Source organism: Pseudonaja textilis, chromosome 3 (assembly GCF_049901715.1).
Source record: "Pseudonaja textilis isolate UNSWEBS1 chromosome 3, rPseTex1.2, whole genome shotgun sequence".
Taxonomy (NCBI): Eukaryota; Metazoa; Chordata; class Lepidosauria; order Squamata; family Elapidae; genus Pseudonaja; species Pseudonaja textilis.
This window is the reverse complement of record NC_141992.1, coordinates 59,926,940-59,951,299: the sequence shown is the minus strand read 5'-3', so window position 1 is coordinate 59,951,299 and position 24,360 is coordinate 59,926,940. Positions and strand designations below refer to the sequence as shown.

The 24,360-nt window shown below is 37.5% G+C and overlaps 1 protein-coding gene across 3 annotated transcripts in view; it reads left to right on the top strand.

The window, feature by feature from the left end:
* Positions 1-5,635: 5,635 nt before the first annotated feature.
* Positions 5,636-24,360, top strand: part of BEND5 (BEN domain containing 5) — an 862,462-nt gene continuing 843,737 nt past the window's right edge. For 2 of the 3 annotated variants that reach the window (XR_015742872.1, XM_026707046.2), the window contains exons 1-2: positions 5,651-5,711; positions 11,315-11,437. Coding sequence is in view for 2 of the 3 variants with exons in the window: in XM_026707046.2 (XP_026562831.1) it covers positions 5,672-5,711; positions 11,315-11,437 (163 nt within the window). In the remaining variant the exon portion in view is untranslated. Of the gene's footprint in view, positions 5,712-11,314; positions 11,438-24,360 lie in introns of all 3 variants that reach the window. The other variant, XM_087929892.1, reaches the window with a different exon arrangement.

Genomic DNA, 24,360 nt, shown 5'->3' with positions numbered 1-24,360 from the left:
CAATAAAGTATTCTATTCTATTCTATTCTATTCTATTCTATTCTATTCTATTCTATTCTATTCTATTCTATTCTATTCTATTCTAAATATAAAATACAACAGGAGACCAGATACCCTGATGAAATACATTGCTTATTTACATGGAAGAATATATCAGACCAAGAGTAAGCAACTTTGACTCCTATATGGGTGGCTCAGAAATTCTGGGAGTTGTAGATGTCCACATATTGTAAAGGGGCCATAGTTGCCTACCTCTATATTAGACCCTTCTTATGGCCAGTATTGAGTAAAGAGTCTGGGGAAAATGCCAGAAACCAGGTGTCCAGGGAACCTTGAAATGTTTTGACATTTTTATTTTAAAGGAAATAACATTTTGAATACTCACAATTATTACTATACTTGTAGTAGTGAATAATGCTGGGGAAATCAAGTTTGAAGTGGGTAGATAGGCATGTAAAAGATACTAGTGTACAATTTTATGACACCCAATTGCCCTGCCAGCAGCCAGCCCCCAAGAGATTGCCAGAGACATACAAGAACAGATCAACCACACTTGCTACTTCTGTCTCTTACTCATTGCAAGTTCGAGTCTGAATTCTGGTCATTGTACATGCAGACTGGCCAATATTTTTGTCTTACTCAAGCTGTTCTCTCTGTGTTGTGTCAAAATCTTCACAAAACTCACAACCAAGGAAGCTAGATTCTGTCTCAGTTCTCATAACCTCATTAGGTAAGTTTACTGTTGGTAGATTTCAGGCACTTAAAACCACACATATACTTTAATCTCTTTATTCAAGGGCCTATTTAATCTCTTTGTGTTAATCCTCTTTTCTGTTTCAAAATTCAAAGTGTCAGTAAATCATATTACCCAGTATAAAAATGTCCTGTATATATACAGGATCCAATCTGGGTTGGTCACTGGGATGAGAGGTTTAGCCTTCCGACTAAACTTTTGGATTTATGCTGGAGCCCATCCCCACTTCTCTCTTACTAGACTTGTAAACTAGTCCTGGTCAGTGACCCAGACTGGATCCTGGGACATGTATATTTAACTTCATTTGTGCATCTGTACGGTACATTTTCAATCCTTCCACTCGCTTTTGTATTCTTTGGGCGCTAGATAGCACATTAGCATCTTTATTGCAGCACCTACTTGTATCCAATTGCCTACCTCTTTGCCACAAGGCTATACTGCTCCTCCCTCACTTTCTCTTTTTTTGATCAGCCACTACTTACAAAAAAAGCAGGACTCCAAAGAATCCAAGGTCACATTCTCATATCAAAGAAAAAAGGAGCCCATGATCCTATCACACCACTCCTTCAACATAGTCTCTGCTCCTGCCCTTCATGTCCCAGGGCTGGGGGCAACATCAGCTGAGTCCTTAATCATAAAGTCATCAGACAACCTCGGCACAACAGAAAGCACACTTTGCAGTCATCTCATTGTAGTTTCTTATTGGCCTTCACCACCTCAAACCTTTGTAGCAAAGGTGGCTGAGTTCAGGAGTACTAAAAAAATTATATCTGGTTCAAGCTGTCATGACTGTCACAATTTCACCTGGGTAGTACTGCAGTGCCGCTTGATAGCAGAGTCCTCAATAATGATGAATCATGTGGGCAGAGCTCAGGATGTGGAGGGCTTAAAGGGTTACATTATTAATGTATTTGCACACAACGCACCTATGAGTTACTTCTTGACCCTCCTGATGTCAGTTGTGCTCTGCTGCCAGCAGTGCATGACAAACTATAGCAGCAGGAATTATAGCAGAGAATAGGGAAATTATGCACCTCACCAGCTACTATTGTGCTGGGGTCTTGCTCATGCTGCTCATCAATTGGATAATCCCATATTTAAGTCCTCCTTATCCTTTTCTTGGAGGAATATCTCTTTTTATGTATGATGTTTGCTTAGTTCAGGTCACATCAACAGTATCATATTGCCCAATGCTTTTGGCAAGTGCTCTTCCTCAGTTTACAACAGTTCATTTAGTGACCATTTGAAATTACAACGGCACTGAAAAAAGTGACTTGTGACCAGTTTTCACTCTTATGGCCATTGTAACATCCCCATGATCACATGATCAAAACTCAGATACTTGGCAATTGACTCATATTTATGATGAGTTGCAGTGTCCTGGGTCATGTGATTACCTTTTGCGACTTTCTTATAAGCAAAGTCAGTGGGGAAGCCAGATGCACTTAACTGTATTACTAACTTAATAACTGCAATGATTCACTTAATGGTGGCAAGAAAGGTCATAAAATGGGGCAAAATTCTCTATATTGTTTCACCTAGCAACAGAAATTTTGGGCTCAATTGTGGTCACAAATTGAGGACTACCTGTAGATCAGCTTAGAATTCAAAGAGACCCCCGAAATTCTCAAAGGTGTGATTGCTCCCACAAAGTGTCAAGTCATAAGTCCTGCATTAGACAGTGTTAGTCAGGATAGGCATCAGGATAGGCATCATACCCATGGTTTTTAGCAACCTGCACATAGCTGTCAACAAGACACATGGTATTTTGCCCTGGTTTCTTGACCTGGCCTACTTTGTAGGGCTGACCCTGGCATTAGTGAGCCATAACATGTACTGTCCTGAGGACAACAGGTGAAAGGCCTATGTGCCAGTTGTACCCAACCACAAATCATATTAGCTACAGAGTACAAAGGAATCTTCCAACAAGTCCTGTCTTTGATCCTTGGTGAAGATTATGTTTGATGGAAGGGCAACACAGTTCAGTGTCACTGTTTTCATGGGGATCAGTTACTGCTGGGTGGACCCGCAGGAGCTGGTCTTCTGATTTCATGGATGAGTAGGCAGTCTGGTGCTACTCGCTTCAAGATAAGTCTGCATGCTTATTTCTTGTCTTGCTGGTTTTCCTTTTGCAAAATAATAATAATAATTGAATGTCCATATTTGGAGAGGCAGTTATTTAGGTCACTACCCCACGCTCATTGTATAAATAGAACAATAAATGCATAGAAAGAATGTAATGGATGATGGTAAAGACCTAAAATCCTTTATGACTGGTATTTCACAATGAATTCCCAGTTGGATCAACTGCTTGCCAGTTGGAGCAACATAGTGCCCACACCATTATAAATTTTGGTACCAGGAAATTAGAAGATTCATGCATGTATCTTGAAAGAATTTGATACATATACTGCCCTGTTGAAAAGCAAAGCAGACAAGGAGAGTCAAGGCCTGTACTATGAAACTACTCCATTCACCTCTTTTTTCTGCCTATCTGTATAAGACTTTAGATTCTGAAGATAAGACATAAGGGTGCATCCTCTCAGCCACATCTTGCCCTCTCATGTCAACCAGTAATAATTATTTAGTAATTGTTGCAGTGGTAAGCCAGGCTGAGTTGCAACACCCCACACCCCCAAAAAAACAAACAAAAAGAAAACACATGGTCAATTCTTGGTTCCTATGGGTTTTTCTGATAGCGCTCCTTCCCTGAGACTTGGGGATTCAGAGGGAAGGTATGTTGAACATAGAAACTGACACACACTTACCTTGCAATTCCCACTTTTCAAGATGGTCTTCTGACTCTCCACATGAGGGTAAAAGCGATTCCACAAGATTACTTAAAAGACTATTAAATCAAAGTGTACCTATGGGGATGCTACCAGAGGCACCTACCATCATTGCTAGTACTAATATCTTGTCCCTTGTGCCCTATTGCCCAAGTGCATAGGACACCATCATTAAAAGCTATGACATTTGGAGAGGCAATGGAAAAGAAAATGGTGTCCTTTATTCCCAATTGAGGATGTCTGGAGAACTCACTCTTTCTAGTGCTCTAGTGAGCTAGAAGAAGCAGTTTTACTGCTTCACATACTGATTCCAGCTCAGCAGCTAGTTGTCCTGAAAGGGATGGTGGTGGTGGAATGATTCACAATGACATTTATAATTGCAACAGCACATTAATGTGCCTTTTTATTGTCCACTGCATGAAGTTCTATACAGTATATTTTCTAGAGGATGTCAAATTATTTTCTTGGCATTATGGATAACTGCAGTTTACTTCCTCCTTGTGTATATCTGTTGTATAACAAATGAACTCAAAAAATATCTTGAACAGAAGATGGCTACAAGTAGAAATTAAGTTCCAGAGGAATTGTGAAAAAATGTACTGGTTAATCTAAGTATGCAATCCTACCACAAGAATTACTTACTTACCTAACAATCCACCTTCCCCAAAGAATATGGCAGCACTTCAGAAATCTGTACGAGAAATGGAGGAAGTGATGAAGGCCAAAGGTCTTTCCCTACAAGGGTGTTTCTCAACCCCAGCAATTTTAATATGTGAGGACTTCAACTCCCAGCATTCCACCCAAGCTGGCTAAGAAATTCTGGGACTTGAAGTCCATACATCTTAAAGTTGCTGAGGTTAAGAAATGCCTATTTAAATCAAATTCTTTCCCCAGGCTTCCTCCCTCCCCCATCTGCAGCACAAAAAGTATTAAGTGAATTTGAAAAAGCCATTCAGGAACCAAATATTTGTTTTATTTTGTTTTATTTATTTTGTCAAGCGATTTATAAGATTACAGGTATAACTATAGACATAGTTTTGAGTACATGAAATGGATACATATAAGAAAAAAAAAAAGAAACAATAGGACAGGGACAGTAGGCACGTTGGTGCACTTATGCACACCCCCTACAGACCTCTTAGGAAAGGGATGAGGTCAATAGTAAACAGACTAAGGTTAAAGTTTTGGGGGTTTGGGGAAAAAAACCACAGTCAGGTAGAGTATTCCAGACATTGACCACTCTGTTGCTGAAGTCCTATTTCCTGCAATCAAGTTTGGTGCAGTTTACCTTGAGTTTGTATCTATTGTGTGCTCTTGTATTGTTATGGTTGAAGCTGAAGTATTCATTGACAGGTAGGACATTGCAATATATAATTTTATATGTTTAAAGTGACCAAAAATCAAGTCAGAAACCAACCAGCCACCTTACAATTACTAGAAACTAGCCATGTTATATATCTTAAACCATACAGAGACAAAACTTATGTATATGTACACATGCACACACTCACATTGGGAAAAGCAGCCAATACCTCTCACTCCTCCTCTAGTCCCCATCCCAAGAGGAGGAAATAAGCCATTCTGAAGAAAAGTAGAGAAATAAAAATGGAACAATTTTGTAAGGTGTGAATCATCCCTTCATTTAGCCATCTAAATAAAAGATGAGGCTTATGCTTTTGCCTTTGTTATTTATTTCATGAAGGCATAGCTAAGACTACAAAACCTTTCTGCATATATTTTCAATTTTATATATTTATACATTCTTTAGGTCCAGGTTGTTCTTTCTCATAGCATTAACTTTTACTGAAAAATCTCTCCTCCCCTCCCTCCGTTTTTACTTAGGCATGATGATCACTTAATTGATCGAGGTCCTCTTCCGGGTACAGCCTCGTTGAAGTTCATTGATTTTACTTGCTAGTCAAATGCCAGTTATCCATCTACATGGACTGGCACGGTTTAATGCGTTTATGTCAGTATTTTATTCTTCCCAATTCTTAACACTTTTAATCCCGGTACAAACCATTCGCAGGCAGTAGTAGAGGGAATAAGGAACTTCCCGTGTTGTGACGTACGTTGCCATGGTGACGTTCCAGCAGCGTCTAGTGCGGGGGGGGGAGAGAAAATAGCGATGAAAACAAACATGGCGGAGAGCAGGACAGCAGAAACGGGTTAGTAATTGCTGTAGTTCTCGAGAGGAGGGGGCGAGATTTGGGGAAATTGGCTGGGGGTCTTTGCGGAGAAAGGGAATTAACATTAATGGGGGAGGGAGGAGAAGGAACGACTTTCAGAATAGGTAGCAGAAAGTCAGTTCAGCTCTTGAGCGTTTTGGGAAGGAATGACCTCATATTCTGTGCAAAGAGTGCTGCTGTAAGCAAACAAACGTTACTGTATATTTTCGGACATAAATACAGCAGTCCCTTTGCTGGACTTGCAGGTCTAGGACAAGGGATCTACTTACAGGATAAAGGAAGCACAGGCCTCTTTAGCTTGGGGGTGGAGGAGATCTTTATACTTCCAGGTATATTAGTGTATGTATATAAAGCCTCTCACAAAAGAAATGTTTTTTGGAAGTCAGGGAGCTTTTTAAGGACCATGGAAAAACTACAGATTTTTTAAAAAAACAAGGAATGGTATCTGAAGAGTGAAGGGGAATGAAACAGGGCATGAGGTTTAAAATGAAAATGTCCCCTGAATATATTCATAAAAAAGAGGCTTAGATGTCTGAATGAAAAACATAACCTAATCTAAGCAGTATTGAAAGGTGCGGGGGAATGACAGTAGTCATGTCAGACCCCAAGGGATTGGAAAAGGTCAGAGAAATTTGGGGTTAATGTGAGGAGGTTGATTACCTTGAGGTTGGAATCATAGACAATTTGAGGCCTTCCATACTTTAAGACAAAGTTCTTAATTACTGTTAATCAAGATCCTGCAGCAATTCTTTTCTTTCTGGAAAGAAAAAAGATGAGAAAAAGTTTTTATAATTAAATAGTTTTACTTTGTGCTAATTAAATCTGATATATGAAATATTTATGAATATCAATATTAGTCTTATTTTAATGTAGTTTCTTGTATTTGGTGAACATAGAAAGATATCTGAATTTTTAGGTGCAACATTTTATTTCCAAAGTTCAGCCTGGTCTAAAACGGTAATTTTCAGGCTGATGCTGACATTTCTACACACAGCCTCTTAAGATAACTATAGTCAGGGGCTCTAAACCTCATTTCAGCATCCTTTTACCATTTGGCCATTATCTGATTACTACTTTTATCATTTCACTTCCAGGAATTATTGTTCTATTCTGACAATGTTGTTCCACCTCCATTTTTGTCATTACAGACCATACTATTGTTTCTTCTTTCCAGTTCTTCATCAAGCAGTACTGTATGATGCTTACCTGTATTTAACTTCATTTTTGGCTCACCTTAAAACACTGAAAAGAAACACTGAAAAAAAGAACAACATGAGCTAATCAGTGCTCATTTCCAGTTGACCAAAAGAGAGTTAAAATCCCTCAGTCTCCATGCACATAAAAAGGGAAAGAAAATATCACATTGTATCACATTGTAGATTTTGTCTGGTCTTCTGTAAACAAAATCTGAGCAATTGCTATGAGGAAGGCTTCTAACTGCAAAGTAGCATTTCCTCTCCTGCCTTTAACATTCTCTTCAAAACTGCGAGAGTGAAAGGAAAACATGTATTTTCCAACTAGGTATTTTTTGCAATACTTCATTCTGGTTGAGAGAAAGGAAGAATGTTCTTTCTATTGTCTGTTGTTAGATACCAGCTAATGAGGTGCAGAAATCAGAAGCTGGAATTTAAAACCACTGACTTAGACATTCCTGTCAATTATCTGGAAGAAATAGGTTTAAGAGATAATGTCTTATAGTTATTCTAATAGTACCACCAGTTTCAGATATGATGGTGTAGTACATCCTTAATGCCCATATCTAAGATTTCCAAGCCATTCCTTTTCTTTTTTTCTTTTCAGAGGTTTTGGTAAAGTGGCTGGAAACTAAACTTGCCTTTCTGGTCTTTATTCTCTTGCTCTTCTTCCCTGTCTGAGGTATATTCTGGATTCGTATGAGTCCTGGAGATACACTGGGTAGAGGAGAGGAGTTGGATTTGGAGCTTTACTGCTTGCAAATTATCCAAAATAATTTTAAATTTTAAAAAAGTAAAATCAGGAAGCCAGAGAGAATCTTAATGAGCTTTAGGCAGGTGGGATTATAGGAGCGCCCATTGGCTCTACATTGCTAATTAAGAATTAGACTAGTGTTATTAAATGATCTGTAATATGGCCCTTACAAAGGCAACTTTGTAAGTTCATGTAATGGAGTGGGGTGCTTAAATTCATACAAAAGCACATTGTAAGATCCCAATTCAAGTGTTAATATAATAATTATAGGATATATTAGGTTGTGTAGGATCTGGATTTCCAATGAAAGTCTTCATGACACTACTTATTTTCTGTGTATGTAGCTCAATCTTTAACAAAAAATGGTTCCGAAAGGACCTTAAAAATGAGTGAAGTGATAGTTTCTGGGTTCTGAAATACAGTATATCTCACAAGGAAAGAGAATGGTAATTGGGTGGGGGGGTTCAGTTCCCTGTTCTGTAAAATTACAGTTTACATAATAACCAGCTGGGAGAAACAGTTCAGATTGAGAAAGAGCCAAAAGCAGCTGGTCTTTTAGCAGAAACAATGACATAGCACTGCTTTTATTCCTCTCAATTTGCTCTGCATCACTAGTAAATTATTATAATTTACTATTTTTACTAAGATAATTTGCTTCAAGTTATATATAAATCTTTTATTTCATAGAAGTCAGTTTTAACTAATAAGGCATTTTTATCATTTATGAGCAATATTAATTTTAAACAATTGGTGTGAAACATTTTCAATATAAAATATACATTAAGTGTTATGGTAATCCTTATTATATATTTATTAAATGTTGGAAATTATACAATGCTAAATTTATTTCTAAACAGTTAAACATTATCAATTTAATTCGAAATGTGAATTCATCAACTGTTTTTAATAAGCATATTTATTTTATTTATTTATTTTGTCAAGCAATTGTAAGATAACAGGTATAAGTATAAACATAGTTATGGATACCTGAAATGGATATATATAAGAAAAATAAAAAAGAAACAACAGGACAGGGATGGTAGGCATGTTGGTGCACTTATGCATGCCCCCTTTAAAGGATTTAAAGGATCCTTTTCAAAAGAACTGTACAGGTAGTCCTTGAGTTACACTAGTAATAGGCATCAGAATTTCCATTGCTAAGTGATGTTATAAAGCACAATATTGAGTAACATAATTGTTTAATGATGGCAATCTTGGAACTCCCTGTGCCATTGCTATTTGAATGACACCAGTCATTTGGTAAGGGCCCATTTGGATCCAAGCTATTACCAGCTTGGTGCTTCCAACTCCAAGCCTTAATTAGATAAGAGATGGCTTCCTTTTCAGTTTCCCTCACCTGCCTATCTCCACTCCATATCTGCCACTTTGGTCCTGCACTCTGCCCACCCTGCTAGCCAGCTGGTCTTCCCACCCTGTGCTCCCTGCTTGCTCTGCTGCCCTTGCCACCCTGTGCTCTGTTCACCCCGCTGCCGTTACTGCTTTGTGGTCGCTGACCCTACCATCACCAGTGAGACCTTTGCCATCTTCTGCTGCTGCTGGGGTGCACCTGGCCTTGGCCTATGTGAGGCAGCTGCTGGTTGCCTTGCCTCAGCCTTCTTCCCAAGGCCACTCACACCATTCTGTAAATAGTGTGCACTATTCTTCAGATAGTTCCCATTATTCTTGCAATGCGCTTTTCTGAGGTCTTCTGAATCATTGTGAGAACTGCACGTGCAATTTGGAGAATGGCAGGAGCAATGGGTCTAGCTGAGGCTGCTGGAGGCCCTAGGCCTCTATTTCAGTCCCTGCACATTGGTATTGAGAAGATTGCTTTCTTCAACAATCATCCCAAGTGCTAAGGTAGCTCTGGAAGCTCTTTGGTGGATGTGCTTTATGAGCATTATCTAGGAGTAAAATGCTGCCTGAATTATGGAACTGCTTCACAGAGTAAATACAATTGGTTCCCAGCCCAGTCTTAATTTAAATATCAAGTGAAGGAATATTTATTGAACTATTTATTTTGAATTTATTTACAATTTAGAATTCTAAGTACATCCAATTTAACAGTGAATTTCGACACATCTGGTAAATTTCTGGAAGTAATCATTGTGGGATTATTTTGCCTTTTATGCGGCTTTTTAGCTTAATTCTGTTTTGTTTACAGAATTGTTGACTATCATATACTTTTATCAAACTGTTTTTATTAATTTATTTTTTATTTTATTTATTCGTATCTCCCCTTTATTATTTTTATAAGCAAGTCAAGGCAGTGAACATATTTAAATACACTTCCTCCTATTTTCCCTACAACGACAAAAATCTTGTGAGCTGGGAGGTTGGGCTGAGAGAGAGTGACTGGCCCAAAGTCACTCAGCTGGCTTTCATGACTAAAACAAAACTTGAACCCACATTCTCCCATTTTATAGCCTGGTTCCTTAACCACTAGACCAAACTGGTTCTTTCATATATTTTGTACATTGTACACTGTTCTGAGATCCCTCAACAGAAGACTGTTATATAATTAAACAATAATAATTAAAAAATAATTATATTCATGTTAAACAAACTGTGGTTTTAAGTATATGATTCAACTAATAACACCATGTCTTTTTTATCAAATACAAAACAAGCCCAATGGAATTACCAATGGATAGGAATAAGTAGAATTGCATATCTAATTTCTTCATTTAGATGTCATTAATTTCAATGAAATGTAAATCTTTAGAGAATCTGAAGTTGATATTAACAGTATATTAAAAACAAATAAACAAGCTAAATTTAATTTAATAGGATGTCAATGAGTAACTACAATTTGCTTAGGTATACAGCACTTAGGCTCATTCTCAAACACCAACCTAGAATTTGGGAGACTCTGAGTTGTAGTCCTGCCATGGCTATGATAGTCAGCTAGCTACCTTGGACAAATTACTCTTTCTCAGTCCAACTTACCTCACAGGGTTGTTGTTGTATGGAAAATAGGAAGAAGGTGGGTATATTTGCCATCTTGAGTTATTTGTAAAAATAATAAAGGCAGAATACACATAAATAAAATTAATGCTTTAAAATATCTTATTAGGAGTAATTTTCAAATAAGCTTCTTGAAAAGAAGGCCTTGCCTGGGAGGTCCAAAAGACAATGTAGTTGTGGGGGGCTGGCTGGTATCATGAGAGCTTCCCTCTTCATCCCTCAACCAATTTTAATAGGGTTAAATTGCCTTATTGGAAGTTTTCTAGTCTTTTTGGAATTTTAAATTTTTAAAAAATGTAACTGTAAATTAATTTTTACACTTTAATTTTATAAACTGTTTTATATGTCAATACTGTGTAGCCTACCACCCAGAATATCTTGGGTGATAGGCAGCCTAGAAATATGAAATATAAATATGTAAGTAAGTATGATCCCTTTGTGACCTGTAGACTTTAACTCCCAGAATTCCTGCACCAACCATGCTGGTTCAGGAATTCTGGGAGTTGAAGTCCACAAGTTTTAAAGGGCCATAGTTGTCCACTGCTGAAATAAGTAAATAAACATTAAAGTTTGTCACCTTTGCAAATCCTTAATAAAGAGAACCACTTCATTTTGGGGGGTTGAGTTTCTAATTATATCTAATTGGCTTCCTTATGTTATTCCAACAGGTAGCGACATTGAAATAGATGAAATCATTACAGGAAACTTAAGCAAATACACTGCTTTTCCACCAGGTTACTATGGACAGGCAAAAAAAGGTCATCTTGTATTTGATGCCTGCTTTGAAAGTGGTAAGTGAATTACTAGTTATCAAATTAATTGGTGATAGTTATTAGGTTTTAAATTTTGCTAGAAAATATTTACAGTATTTTTTTATCTGCTGCCCATGTCCCTCACAGAGGAATTGATTAATCACTTAAAGCAATACATATTGAGAATAAGCCTATATTTTTAAAAGATAAATGTTTGACTTTATGCAACATTGACCAACAGATAATTATTCTTTATGTTACTACAAAACTAGGAATTAATTATGAATAAATGCATAAGATATGTTTTACTTCCATTCAGCAGAAATACAGGAGGAAGTCCTTCCAGTGAAAACTTTTGTCTGTCTTGATTCTCAGGACTTGAAGGTCCTAAGCACCTGTCTCCATTGGATGCATTTCATGTGTAGACATTCTCTGTCTTTTTCATCTGGTATCGAAATCTCTCATTAGGCATAACTTTTTGGAAAACAACATTAAATTATACTGTTTGGAAATATGCTGTCTCCTACCAAGAATAAGAAGAAACCTTGAGATGACTTTATTTTTATATTTTCACCAATAGCTGATTAATATAATAGCACCAAATATTAAAAACAGGCTAGAAGAATTATTGTCTAAACTGTGTGAGAATAGCTGAGGTAGGTCAGGACTATTGATGCAAAACAAATAGTACATCTTTTGCTAAAAGAGAGAGAGATTGAATTTGTCCAATTAAACTGTAGAGTTTCTTCTGTGCACCCTAGAAAGCATTGTAATTAATGGGAGAGATGAAGCAGTGTAATGAGAGCATCGATGCCAGTTATATTAGGATTTACAGGTTCAAAATATGCAAATTTTATTTCACATTCATATATAAGGCAAGAATAATGTTTTTCTTTTATTTAATGCCTCACTGTAAAATACTAGGTAGCATACAACCTCTAAAACAAAATATATAATAAATCAGAAAATATGTAAAATAATAATAATCTGAGAGTAGAGGAAAGAAACAAAAGCCAAGGTTAGTGTTCACAGTATGTGTGAATTTGCTGAAGAAGTTGATTTTGTGAAAAATGTAAATTATTTAGAATAATAATGTGAATTTTTCTACTTTTAAAATATTTTCTGTCACTTTGGCCCATTAGATAACATTTAACATTTTCTGAATAGTTTAAGGTAGATAACATTTAATATTTTCTGAATAGTTTAAGGTAAATATATATGGGAAATAAATCTCACTGTTTATCGGTGTGGGTAAAAACTTTTTTTTAATGAAAATGCTACATAATGCTTCTCTATTGCAAAAAGAGAGAGAGATTCTTATGGAACTCTTTAGAAATATTGCAATTGAAAATTGATGCAAGTATTTTAATAAAGTGTAAAAATATTTTTTAAAATAAATTCTGATGAACTATATTTATTTATTAGGCAATAGTGCCTTACTAATATGAATAATAAAGGCCTAAGAGAGAGAGAGAGAGAAACATGTACATTCCTTAGATATGTGGAATATGTTTTGAATACAAGACATTTCATTTACAAAGAAATATTTAAATTCTAAATGTGTAAATTCAAAACTCAGGAAAAAAATACAAACCATTTTTATTATTAAACAATGTCTCTGAATCCAATTTGAAAGTTAGAGGCATATTTGAAACACAGATACTGTTCGAGGAGGTACTTACTTTCAGTATGCCAGCTTTTTATGTATTTATTTAAATCAGCAACAAAATTAAAGTGTAGTCTGGAGGGCACCAAGGGAGATATCTGTGGGCATACCTCCTGCAGCTACTTACATCTGCTATAGTATTTAAACCTTATGGAGTTTATTTACAAGCAACTGCATAATTCATGTTTGTGGCTTCTGTGGACTTTCATACAAATAAGTAGTGGGGCAATATGTTTTGGTGTGTGCACACTAACCATAAATAATAATACATTTGATTAGTATGAACAGTGTTGTGGATAAACATCTTTTTTTAATGGTACAGTCATTTATTTTTTATTAATACTTCAAATATTTTTGGAGCCCAGCCCTCTGAAGGAAGGAGAGATTTTAACTAATTCTAAATACACATGTCATCTTTTGTGTTATTTGATGAAAAGCACAGAACACAAATTGTAAGACATGCGAAAGTGTGAATGTGTGAAGCAAGGAATGGCATAAGGCCTTCAAGCCATCCCACTGATTCAAATAAGCAAAGTAGTCAGGAGCTATATAGAGCTAAGCCAGTGTCTTAAAAGATGTAGCAGAGCTTAAAGCAGGAGTAGAGATAAGCGGGATGGAGAATAGCTATAAGCATGTGTCAATTTCCACAAAATTAAAAATTCTAAATGTCTATAAGGGACAGGAAATAAACTGAGCAGCATCAGGATACCGTGAAAGAAAGTATAGAGAGCATCATTACTGCAAAGGAACAAATCAGTTGCTATTGAATTCCAGGAGAAAGATAGCCAGGCCAGATGTCTATACTCAAAGTCTGTTGCAACAAGCTTGGCACTGCTGTTAAGGAATTGCTCTTCATATGAAGATAAAACCCTTGATCTCTTTTTCGACTGAGTTAATTTCCTTGGGTGGCAGACAACATCCAAGTTAGAGTTTACAGTTTTCCCCTTGTGTAATAACTTTTTATTAAGTTTTATTATGCAGGCAGCAGAGATTTTTTATTCTCCCTTTCTATAAAGACTTGGCTTGGCAAATTACTTTGTGAAAAAAGGACCTCCAGCTCTGGCATAAATAATTCCTGATTTTCTGTTCTGCAGTATCACTGATAAAGTATGCTTATATAAATATATTAACCTGTATCTATACAAGAGTCTAGATTTTGTGAGATTTCATTAAAATTATCAGAAGCAGTAGCTTTTAATGCCTTTTGATAGGAAAAAACAGTCTAACAATATTTTAAAGAAATTACGAATATCAATACCACATCCTGAACTTTGACCCACTTATTTAGTTCATAAAGAGAGACTGAAGCGTATATGTCTCCCTATAATCCCTCAATAATGATATTTTCAATTGTTTCTATTCTAACCCAGATATACTGATAGGAATTATAGAGTCCCTAATCTGTAACTAGAGAGATTAGGGGCATGTATAGCAATGGGATATGGCATGGTGAGACCCTGATCTTTGCTACAGAAACCAATAGAGACTAGATACGTAGGCTAGAAAGATAAAACTTCAGTTTAACAGATTAATGGGCAGTTTGTCTATCAAACCTGAATGTTTGTTAAATATGAGTGAGATTTTATATGGGCATATTTGACATTTTACACATATGTAATATAGGAGTTGGATTTTATGTATTTAACTCAATATGTACATGCATAAAATAGTGAGGAAGAATTAGTCCACTGCATTCAGAGTCTAATAAATTGAGATATATTTCTCAATATTTGAATATTTAAATTAGGCACCATGTCTTTCAAATAAATAAAAATATTACCAATTAACAACTGGAAGACATGTTATCCTCCCATAATGTAAACTGTATTTATGTGTTCAAAAATTGAAGTTAAAGCCATATCTCAGGTTTTATTAAATTATACACTGTATACCCAAAGGTGATCACAATTCCAATTTTCAGAAATTTGAATCTCCCCCACAAGAACATCCCTGCTTTCCTTTTCGGTAATCAAGTATCAAAGCCCTTGGCAAAATGTCTATATGTAGCTTTATCATTTAAAATTGTCTTTTACCTTCCTCACAGTTCTGATTACTTTTGATTTCCCCCAACAATCTGGGTCCTCATTTTACCGACCTCAGAAGAATGGAAGGCTGAGTCAACCCTGAGCTGGTGAGGATTGAACTCCTGGCAGTGGGCAGAGTCTGCCTGCAATACTGCATTCTAACCACTGCACCACCATGGTGGTTAGAATACAGTCATGCTCATCTATATGCTGTATAAATAGGGAAAGCCTAATTACTTAGGCTATAGTTCTATGGTCACCAAGATATTCCAGTAGCAATTAAATAAACATTTCTCATTCCAAGAGCAGAAAGGGAGAGAGAGGGAAAGGAAGGGAGAAGACAAGATTAAAGGAGGAATACCCAATTCATATGCTCCTTATATAATATCCTTTCAAAAGAGAACAAGATCCTGACATCTTCAGTGGTATGAGGGAAAACAAAGCAAATAGTTCTGCAGATAATCCTTAGCAGTGTTAGAATAGCAGCATTCAAAGCATACACAACTACATATATTTGGTTTCTAATCTGTTATGGCCCCAGAGCTTGCATAAATTATGCTCCCATTGATTTTAATAAGGTAATTTATCACATAGACTTTTTTATTGTATTCCTCTAGCACATCTTCTCTGGGCTTCCTAATATTGTGAAGTTCTTCAGTAGAGAGCAAGATTCAGCCAAAGTTTCTTTTAATAGATAAAAAGTGACAGAAATCCAATTTATCTACAAGGTTGCCAAGGTGGAGACTTTCTGTCTATTACTTGTGACCTCTGTGTAAACAAGTGACCGAGGGATGCTGTTCTCTTAACAGACAAATGAAAAATATCATATCACTGAAGATGTTAGGATGGTCAATATGTGAACATATCTCAGTCTTTGGACATACCATTATGCCATCTTTCAGTTCTTTCTCCATCCTTAGTATCTGAAGAGTCTAGTACCCCTATTTCCTCCTTTGAAACTGTTGGTTGAATTAAAGTAATAAAAAGAAATGATAGCATTTTTTCATCATAGTTATATAGCTGCCCATTTCACAAATCATGATATTGTATTCTGCTCTGGGCAGCCTACAATAAAAAAACAGTAATAAAGTATATTAAAAAAAATCAATGTTACCATTAACACACGAGCAGCAAAGATTTGATATTATAGACAATGCAGCCACGTCACTAGTTCCCAGTCTACATGTTCTACTCTTTCATTTGAATCCATCAAATATGGAGGCTAATAGCATAATGTTTTATTGAGTGGCAATTGAAAGTTTGTTTCCTAAGTCTTCCTAAATAAAATAACAAATCACATACACATATTTTCCTCATTTATTCCTTTTATGATTTTTTTTAACAATGACATTTAGAAACTCTCTAAAGCTTTCAAATTTCATAAAAGGTGAAATCACTTTCAGTGGAGCTCAACCTTTGGTGATTATGCCCATTCAATTTTCTGGGCAGCATTAGGGAAGTACTTTTGGCAAGAAAAACAAAGGGGTTTGTTGAATTGCAGCAAAGCAGAGATTTATTTAGTCCAACATTTGGTTTCCTACAGGTCCCATCTTGTTGTATCCAGGAAGCCAATAAATGGGATGAAGGCAATAGCTTAAAATAACTTAAAATAAATATAGCAATGTTTAAAATAACTGTTAAATTGTATACAGCTTCTTGATCTAATTCAATACTCAATCAAACTCATAGAATTATACAAATAAATATAACTGTTTATCAAAATTCTCAAGTTCTGTTTGATTATGCAGTTTACATCTATATTAAAAAATATTTGGTTACTGTTTCTACCAGACCCTAGAGTTGTCCAAATGAATCCCTTCTCTATTTTATTTATTTCTCTTTTTCAATATATACCATTGCTAATCATCCATAATAGGGTTGCCTCGTATTCAGGGAATATTTTGGAAGATTCTTGGCTGAAAGGAAATAAGGTGAAACCGTCAATTTCTAAGCATACTTCCAGAGACATGGATTCAATTCACTATATGATATTGTAAAATAAAAACATGGCTCATAGGCTATTAGTAAACACTTTCGAGTATCATTGTTTTTAGTACAGAGACATATTTGAATATTTTTAACTGAAATTAATATAGTGCTTTTTCATTAGCATAACAATTGTATCACACAGCTATCTGGTAGAACTATATTGTGTGGTCCAGAGATTTTTGCCATTTACTCCTATAAATTGTCTGGAGTCAACAGCCACTTGCTACGACTCATTGCAAGGCACTTTAGGTTGTCACCCCCAAACTTTCCAGATGCTACAATTAATTATTATGATCACAGTTTCAATCAGTCAAGCAAGAGCCAAAATTGAATGGCCAGGGGTAAAAATCTAGGAAAAAGTACTTATAGCAAACTTACTTAACAAAAATATGCCCAACATCTGGGAAAGCTGTGGCAAAACATTTAGCATTGACAACCATAATAACAATACTTTATTTGTGGTCACAGACCAAAACACAAGTACAACAAAAGAAGAACATGGGAAAATTAGTCATGAACAATTGGTCACTAAAAACTTGACTAAGGGGAATAACAGCGTTCTCCTCTGATGGTTACAGCTCTTAAAAAAATTGGAAACCTGAGAAGTGATGTATGAGGAGCCATCCCCTAGACAATATAAGAACAAATTACTAACATTGGGTCTAGAAGGGTCTGTTTCAAGGAGAGACAGTAACTTAGATCTGCTTGCGTTATACATAAGGCAATATAAAAGGACATGCTCCACAGTTTCAACCTCAGCTCTGTCACAGAGGCATAGCCTCTCGTTAATCGGGAGCCTCTTAAATTACTCATCTAGTAGTGCTGAGGGCGGAACATTAAAGCGAGCTAGGGAGAAAGTTCTTCTATACTTGGGAATAGTTAGAGTGTAAAAATAGGAAGCCACCCTCAGTCCGTAATTATTAAATTGGCTGAAGATCAGAAGGGAGCAAGTTTTGTTAGCTCTGGCTTGTAGATATTGCAAGTCAATGTCCACAAGCCATTGGACTACCCTAAATTGGGCGTTCTTAAGGCCATAATCTCCTAGGGCATCCCCCGTAAAACCTAGCAGGTGTAATTTCTTCATCAGTTCTCTCTCCCAACGAGAAATATGAGAGTCAGCAAATGCCAGGGAGAGGTAGCTACCAGGAACTTCCAGAAAGAGAACCCGAAACCACCATTTAAAGGTGTTAATCCATGCCATGCATTCAACTGATTGAGTGCCCAGTTCCAGGTACATTGGAGCAAAACCAACACAAGGAGGAAGACCCAGAAGTGTTCTAAGAAAGACAGCCTTGGTTCTTTCAATACAATCCTTGAAGCCCCGTATCCATATGGGAATTCCGTAAAGAGTTTGAGCCAAAGTTTTGGCTTTGTAAATACTCAGAGCAGAAGGAATAAACTGGCCTCCTAGGGTATAAAAAAATCTTAAAATCTACTGGTGACTACAGGAGGCCGAATTCAGCACCTGGGTTCGATGTCTAGTCTAAGCACCGATGTTCTGAAATTGAATACCTAAATACTTAAAATGGAAAACCTGCTTAACAGCATTACCATTGATAGCCCAGTTATACAATTTCCGGGATCTTGAGAACACTAATACTTTGGATTTGTCATAATTAATGTACAAGTGGTTCTCAGCACAGTAAGAGCCAAATTCATAAAGTAATCATTTCAGACCTGATCTTGACAATGAAAGGAGGGCTGCATCGTCAGCATAAAGGAGAAGCGGGATCTTCGTACTTGACAGATTTGGGGCTTGGGATTCAATACGTCCAATGTGAAAGGCCAAGTCAGATAAGAATAAATTAAACAAAAGAGGAGCCAGAACACAACCTTGCCTTACTCCGTTCTTAATCGGGATAGAATTTGAAAGTTCTCCCTGCAAACCACACCTGACCTAACTAGAGGTCTGGTTGTACAAGGATCTAATTAGGAACAGAAGACATCTATCGATAGAACTAGGGACTGAGTCAAATGCTGACTTTAGGTCGATAAAAGCAGTAAAAAGTTTGCCACCTGGTATGGTAGTATATTTATTGACCAGGTGCGCTAAGACAAAGCAGTGGTCCAGTGTGGCACAGCCCGCTTTAAACCCAATCTGTTCAGCACCAGTATTGGACTCCTCAACCCAAGTGAGGAGTCTACATTGGAGATATTTGGCATACAGTTTTCCAATGATGGAGAGCAGGCTTATGGGGTGATAGACAGCTGGGTTGTTCCTATTTCCTCGTTTAAAAACTGGAACAATAATTGCTAAGCTCCAGGAGGTAGGGATCCTGCCAAAGGTATTGATATGCGTAAAGAGTCTTGCTAAGAGAGGAATCCACCACTCAGGATTGGATTTTAGCAAATCGGGGTTATAGCATCAGGGCCAGGGGCTTTGTCTGACTTGAGTTCAGAGATAAACTTGGTAATCTCAGCATGAGTCACAGGTTGCCAGTCAGGAACTGCAGGAGGCAGCTATGGCCCAAGCACGGTCGAACTTGTTGACACCTGGAAAATTGCCAAGAAATGGTTTTCCCAATCTCTGTTGGAAATACAGCAGAAAGGGAGTTCTTGATGATCCGGCAAGGAGCTGGCAACAATTTGCCAAAATAATTGAGTGTTCTTCTGCTGAATGGAGAGAAGTAGATCTCACTTTTCTCTCTCTTTAGCTTTCTTTTTCTTAGCAATTAGTCCTTTATACTCCCGCTTCAAGCGATAGTAGTCCTCTGGTGGGCATTTATCCCCTCAATTATGATAGAGCAGGTAAACCCGATTAATCTTGTTCCTGAGTATCAGACACTCTTTGTCAAACCAAGAATTACTTCTTGAATGATATGGACCTCTCAGCCTAGAGACAGCTCCTAACTCCCTTTGAACACTATTAATTAGTGATTCAAAGGCCGAGATTGTCCCTGGGCCACTACTTGTTAGGGCCTGATTGTATAGGCTGAGACACTCCGGAGATGATAAAAAGGAGTGGAACTTTATTTCAGTATTAGAATACCATTTGATCCTCCTTGTATACGAGGCCACATAGGGATCTAATATCCGGGGACCCCTAAGGAGATGTTTATTTGAGGAAAGCCCAATGATTGTAACCAGGGGGTAGTGGTTACTCTCTGTAAGGCAGTCCACATAGAAAGCCCGGACTGTCTTTCTAAGAAGCTGGGATACCAGCACAAAATCAATAACACTACTCCCACGTGAGGAACTAAAAGTAAACTCACCAGCTAGATCACCTAGGGTACTCCCATAAAGAATTATCTTATTGTGTTGGGCTGCTAAAAAGGCTAACTGAATGCTAGCAAAATTTGTTAATTCATCCTTAGAATGTCTGGCTGAAATCAGGTGTCTGGCCTGGAGGGTTTCTTGGGAGTAGAGTGCCTCAATCGATGGGGGAACTTGGATTCCCAATTGGGCATTAAAGTTGCCCCCTATAAGGATGTACAGCACTGGGAATTTAGTTTCCATACAAGTAATGTAATTCTCCACCACGCCCCATTGAGCCTTAGTATCAGCTTTCCTCATCGTCAGGGGAAGATAAACATTGAACACTAACAGTTTGCTGCATCCTCTCTTAAGTAGGAGCACCATAGCTAAAGAGCCACAGGGGGGCAGCTCCACTGTCTCTACTTTCAAGGAAGTAAAGACCAAGCAAGCTAGACCACCCTTAGGCCTTCCTGTCATAGATTGTCCGCTGGTGGCCAAGGAAATGACTGTAAACCCTGTAAGGGATATCTTATCGCATGCCCAGGTCTCCTGAAGCAGGACCACATCAAATGAGTTAATATAGTTGGTGAATTCTGTGGTACCACACCTTCTCCCCCAACCTGATATGTTCCACAAAAGGCACTTAAGTGTGCAGGGAGGGGGTTGCCAGATTTAATAGTCATTCTGTGTGATTAATTTTTCCCAGAGCGCCCTTCGAATCCGAAAAAATACACCCGTTATTAAGTGGCAGGGTCATCCTCTTAGGAGGCAAAGGCAGGGAAGGAGGGAGGGGAGGTGAGCCTTGTTCATGGGGCTGTAGGGCTCTAAGCGCACTCCAGATCGTACTTGTGGCATTAATTGGTTGCTTAGCTGGCAAGTATTCAGCAGCATCAACATCAACAGATGGAGTTTGAAGTAGCCCTGGATCTTCAAATTTACGAATTAGACATTCTGGAGAGAGCACCAAGGGAATTTCCATTGGTAAATCAGTATAGACTCCCTGGAGTCCAAGGGAATCCTTATCAGGTAGTGAAAGACTCCAGAGCTTGGATCTGACTGCATCCAGACACTTTATGATTTGGGCCCTTTCTGATTGTTGAAGCACACAAAAGGAGTCGAAGAGCTGTGTCTCCTCCTGGTTTCAGAAATTGTCTTGACATAAGTCAGTCTCATAAATAGATGGAATCCCAGAGGCACTGACCTGGGGCTTATTTACTAAGGAACCTTGGGTGCCCTGGGCTGGTGTCGCTTCCTTTGGGGCCATTTCTTCCCAGCTGATCAAATCAAGAGAAGCTTTCTGGTAAGATGTTACTCGCTGGGTGTGTGTGTGTTAATTTGACCGGCTGTAGGAGGAACAGTCAGGCAACCATCTGAGAGGATGCCAACTGGAGGTTTTGCGGGAATAGGTATATAGTACGTGATGTAGTATCCAAGATGGCATTTAAGGTTGGCACATTAATATGTGCTGCTGAGGATCTTTTGGGGGCAATAAATCTCCTGCCACGCACAAATTGTCGATTACTCAAGAGTGGTTTAATCAACATACCTTTGAAGACTCTTCTTGGCAGAATGCTGAAGGATCTTAACAGGGATCCTCTTCTGAAAAATAGTTTTGAGGTGTTGGAGTTGTCAAAACTGAGTAGCACTCTAGTGCAGTATTCGGGACAGGGTAAAAGTTCAACCTTCTTCAGATCATCAGCTTTTAGCCCCAATAACTGTAATATATGGCCCCTCGCCAGCTGTGTTGAACCCCAGTGAGATAAGTTGCCATTAATGGGATTAATGATGAGGGCCACCTGTTTTGACTGCGTCAAAAGATGTAAAGTTCGAACTATTGGTAGGATTACATTGGCCAGCGCTTTTGCTGAGGCTTGGCAGGGAGATGCCGTTGCATCAGGCTGCCGAGCGGTCAACTCAGGGCTCCCACTGGTAGTCCAGGAAACTAAGTAGTTTAAAGTACTTATTATTTTATCAAGCTGGAGCTGAATGCTCGCTGTAGGTTCTGCAACCAAGAAACATTGCTGAGCCAAACGTTCTGTAAGGGTGGGCTCATTTAAGGATTGGTTGGGGGCCTTAGTTTTAGATAAGCCTTTGTTCTCAACTCGGGGGGGCGATGCCCTCAACTGTTGGAAGATCACAACAACCTGCAGCAGCCAGACAAAAGGGAGCAGGAGCTTTCAAACCGAGAGGCCGAGCTAAAACAAAGTCCTGAATCTTGGATTGCTTCAGAGAAGGTTGAGGAACCAGGTCAGTGAAAGATCTGCACCTTCTCCTTGTCTTCATTATATTAAGTAGCACAATAGAGGGGGAGCTGTGTAATATAGACTCTGTCACTGAAACAAGTCCTAATTCCAGAGGAAAAGGAATCGGGAGTCGAGAAGAAACGAGTCCTAATGCAAATAATGGCAGAGCTCCTCACAACTATACCGACAGAGCAGGGAGCATGAGTAAATAAAAATGATAAAATAATAAAATCACATCAAAGCTAGGCATTGCTAGACTTCCAGCTAAAGGAGTAAGATCTTTAGAACAACAACATCAAAGAAGCAGCAGCAAGGCCCTCCTATATCTGAAGCCCAGCTCTGGCTTTTTAAAAAAAATACAGCTAAACTATAGCTGAAATATAACTAAAAGTGGATTAGTGATCACACTGCAAAAAATTTAAAAATGTAAAGGGTTTAAAAATAAAAATAAAAATTTGAAGACTAAGATATGATAGAAAAATAGCCTTAAAAGCAGGTAATAATTAGAATAGGTTAATTTAATCTTAGTTAAGCAGAGAGCCTACTTGCTTGCTGCTCCCATCTCTGATTGTAACTACAGATATCTCTCAAGAATTGTTTGGCCCTTAGCCATTTTGAGATGAAATGAAAATATAAATTGTAATCCGAGAATGAAGTTGTAAGCCCTTGATTCCTCAAAAAGTGCTCTGTTTCTCTTGTTAAATTTGTAATCCACATAGGCCCACCAAATCCCAGAGTTCAACCAGCCAGCTGTCTTGTATCTTCCATAATAGAATAATAGAGCAACAGAATAACAGAGTCATTTAGACATAATTATCCTGGTCAGCAAGAAGCGTGTTTTAGCAGATTCTTTTTGATATTTTTGAACTAGGTGTTAAGATTAAGATCGGCTATGAACAAAAATCACATTGACAACCATAGTTCAGAAGATTGAGCAGCAGGAAACAGATCTTGGCATAGGTCAGTATTTTTAGAAAACCAAACAAGGCTTTCCAGTTAAGGCAAAATGCTAGATTGTCACAGAAGGTGTTCCAAAATTTGAGGACTCTTATGCAGAAGCATTTACAATAGAGTTTCTGAGCCCTATTTAGATACAGCTGACATTGATTAGCGCTGAGTGGAAAAACTGGGTTATAAGGGAGTAAATGCCCACTTTCAAGTAGAATGTAATTCCTGATTGTCTCTGATCAGATCTTAGTATAGTGGCAATCCAGGTAAGAACATAAAAACAGTCCTCCTGGGTAGGATGACCTGAATAATTATTTTCTTCTAGATTTTACAAAAGAAGCTTGTTAAATCCTTAAAAAAATCACCGAACAAAGGGACAAAAAGGTAATGAAGAGAAACCAAACCCTATGACAATATTTCAATGAACTATACATTAAGACAATTAGTAAAACGAAGGAATATAAAGTTGGTTTATTTGATCAAGATTAAAACAAGATACAATGTTCTTTTGCTAATCCTGTATGGACTTTCTACTAATACCAGGACTGAAAAAAATATTTTTTTACAGTTTTGTTTATAAATAAGTGCTGGGTTAGGGGATGAAGAGATAAATGTTTGTAGCCTTTGAGGAGGTTAAGTGACTAAATGTGTTTATACTTCTTGTGATGAAGGTTGGAAATCCTTTTTATATTTATTTTCTCTTTGTTATATTATTTTATTATTATTCTTTCTTTTTTTGTGTATCTTTACTCCTTTCTAGTCTTTTTTCTTCTTTTTTCTTTGTTCTATTTTTATACAGGTTGTCCTCGATTTACAATGATTCATTTAGTGACCATTTGAACCACAGCACTGAAAAAAATGACTTTGTGACAGGTTTTCACATTCTTGGTCACATGC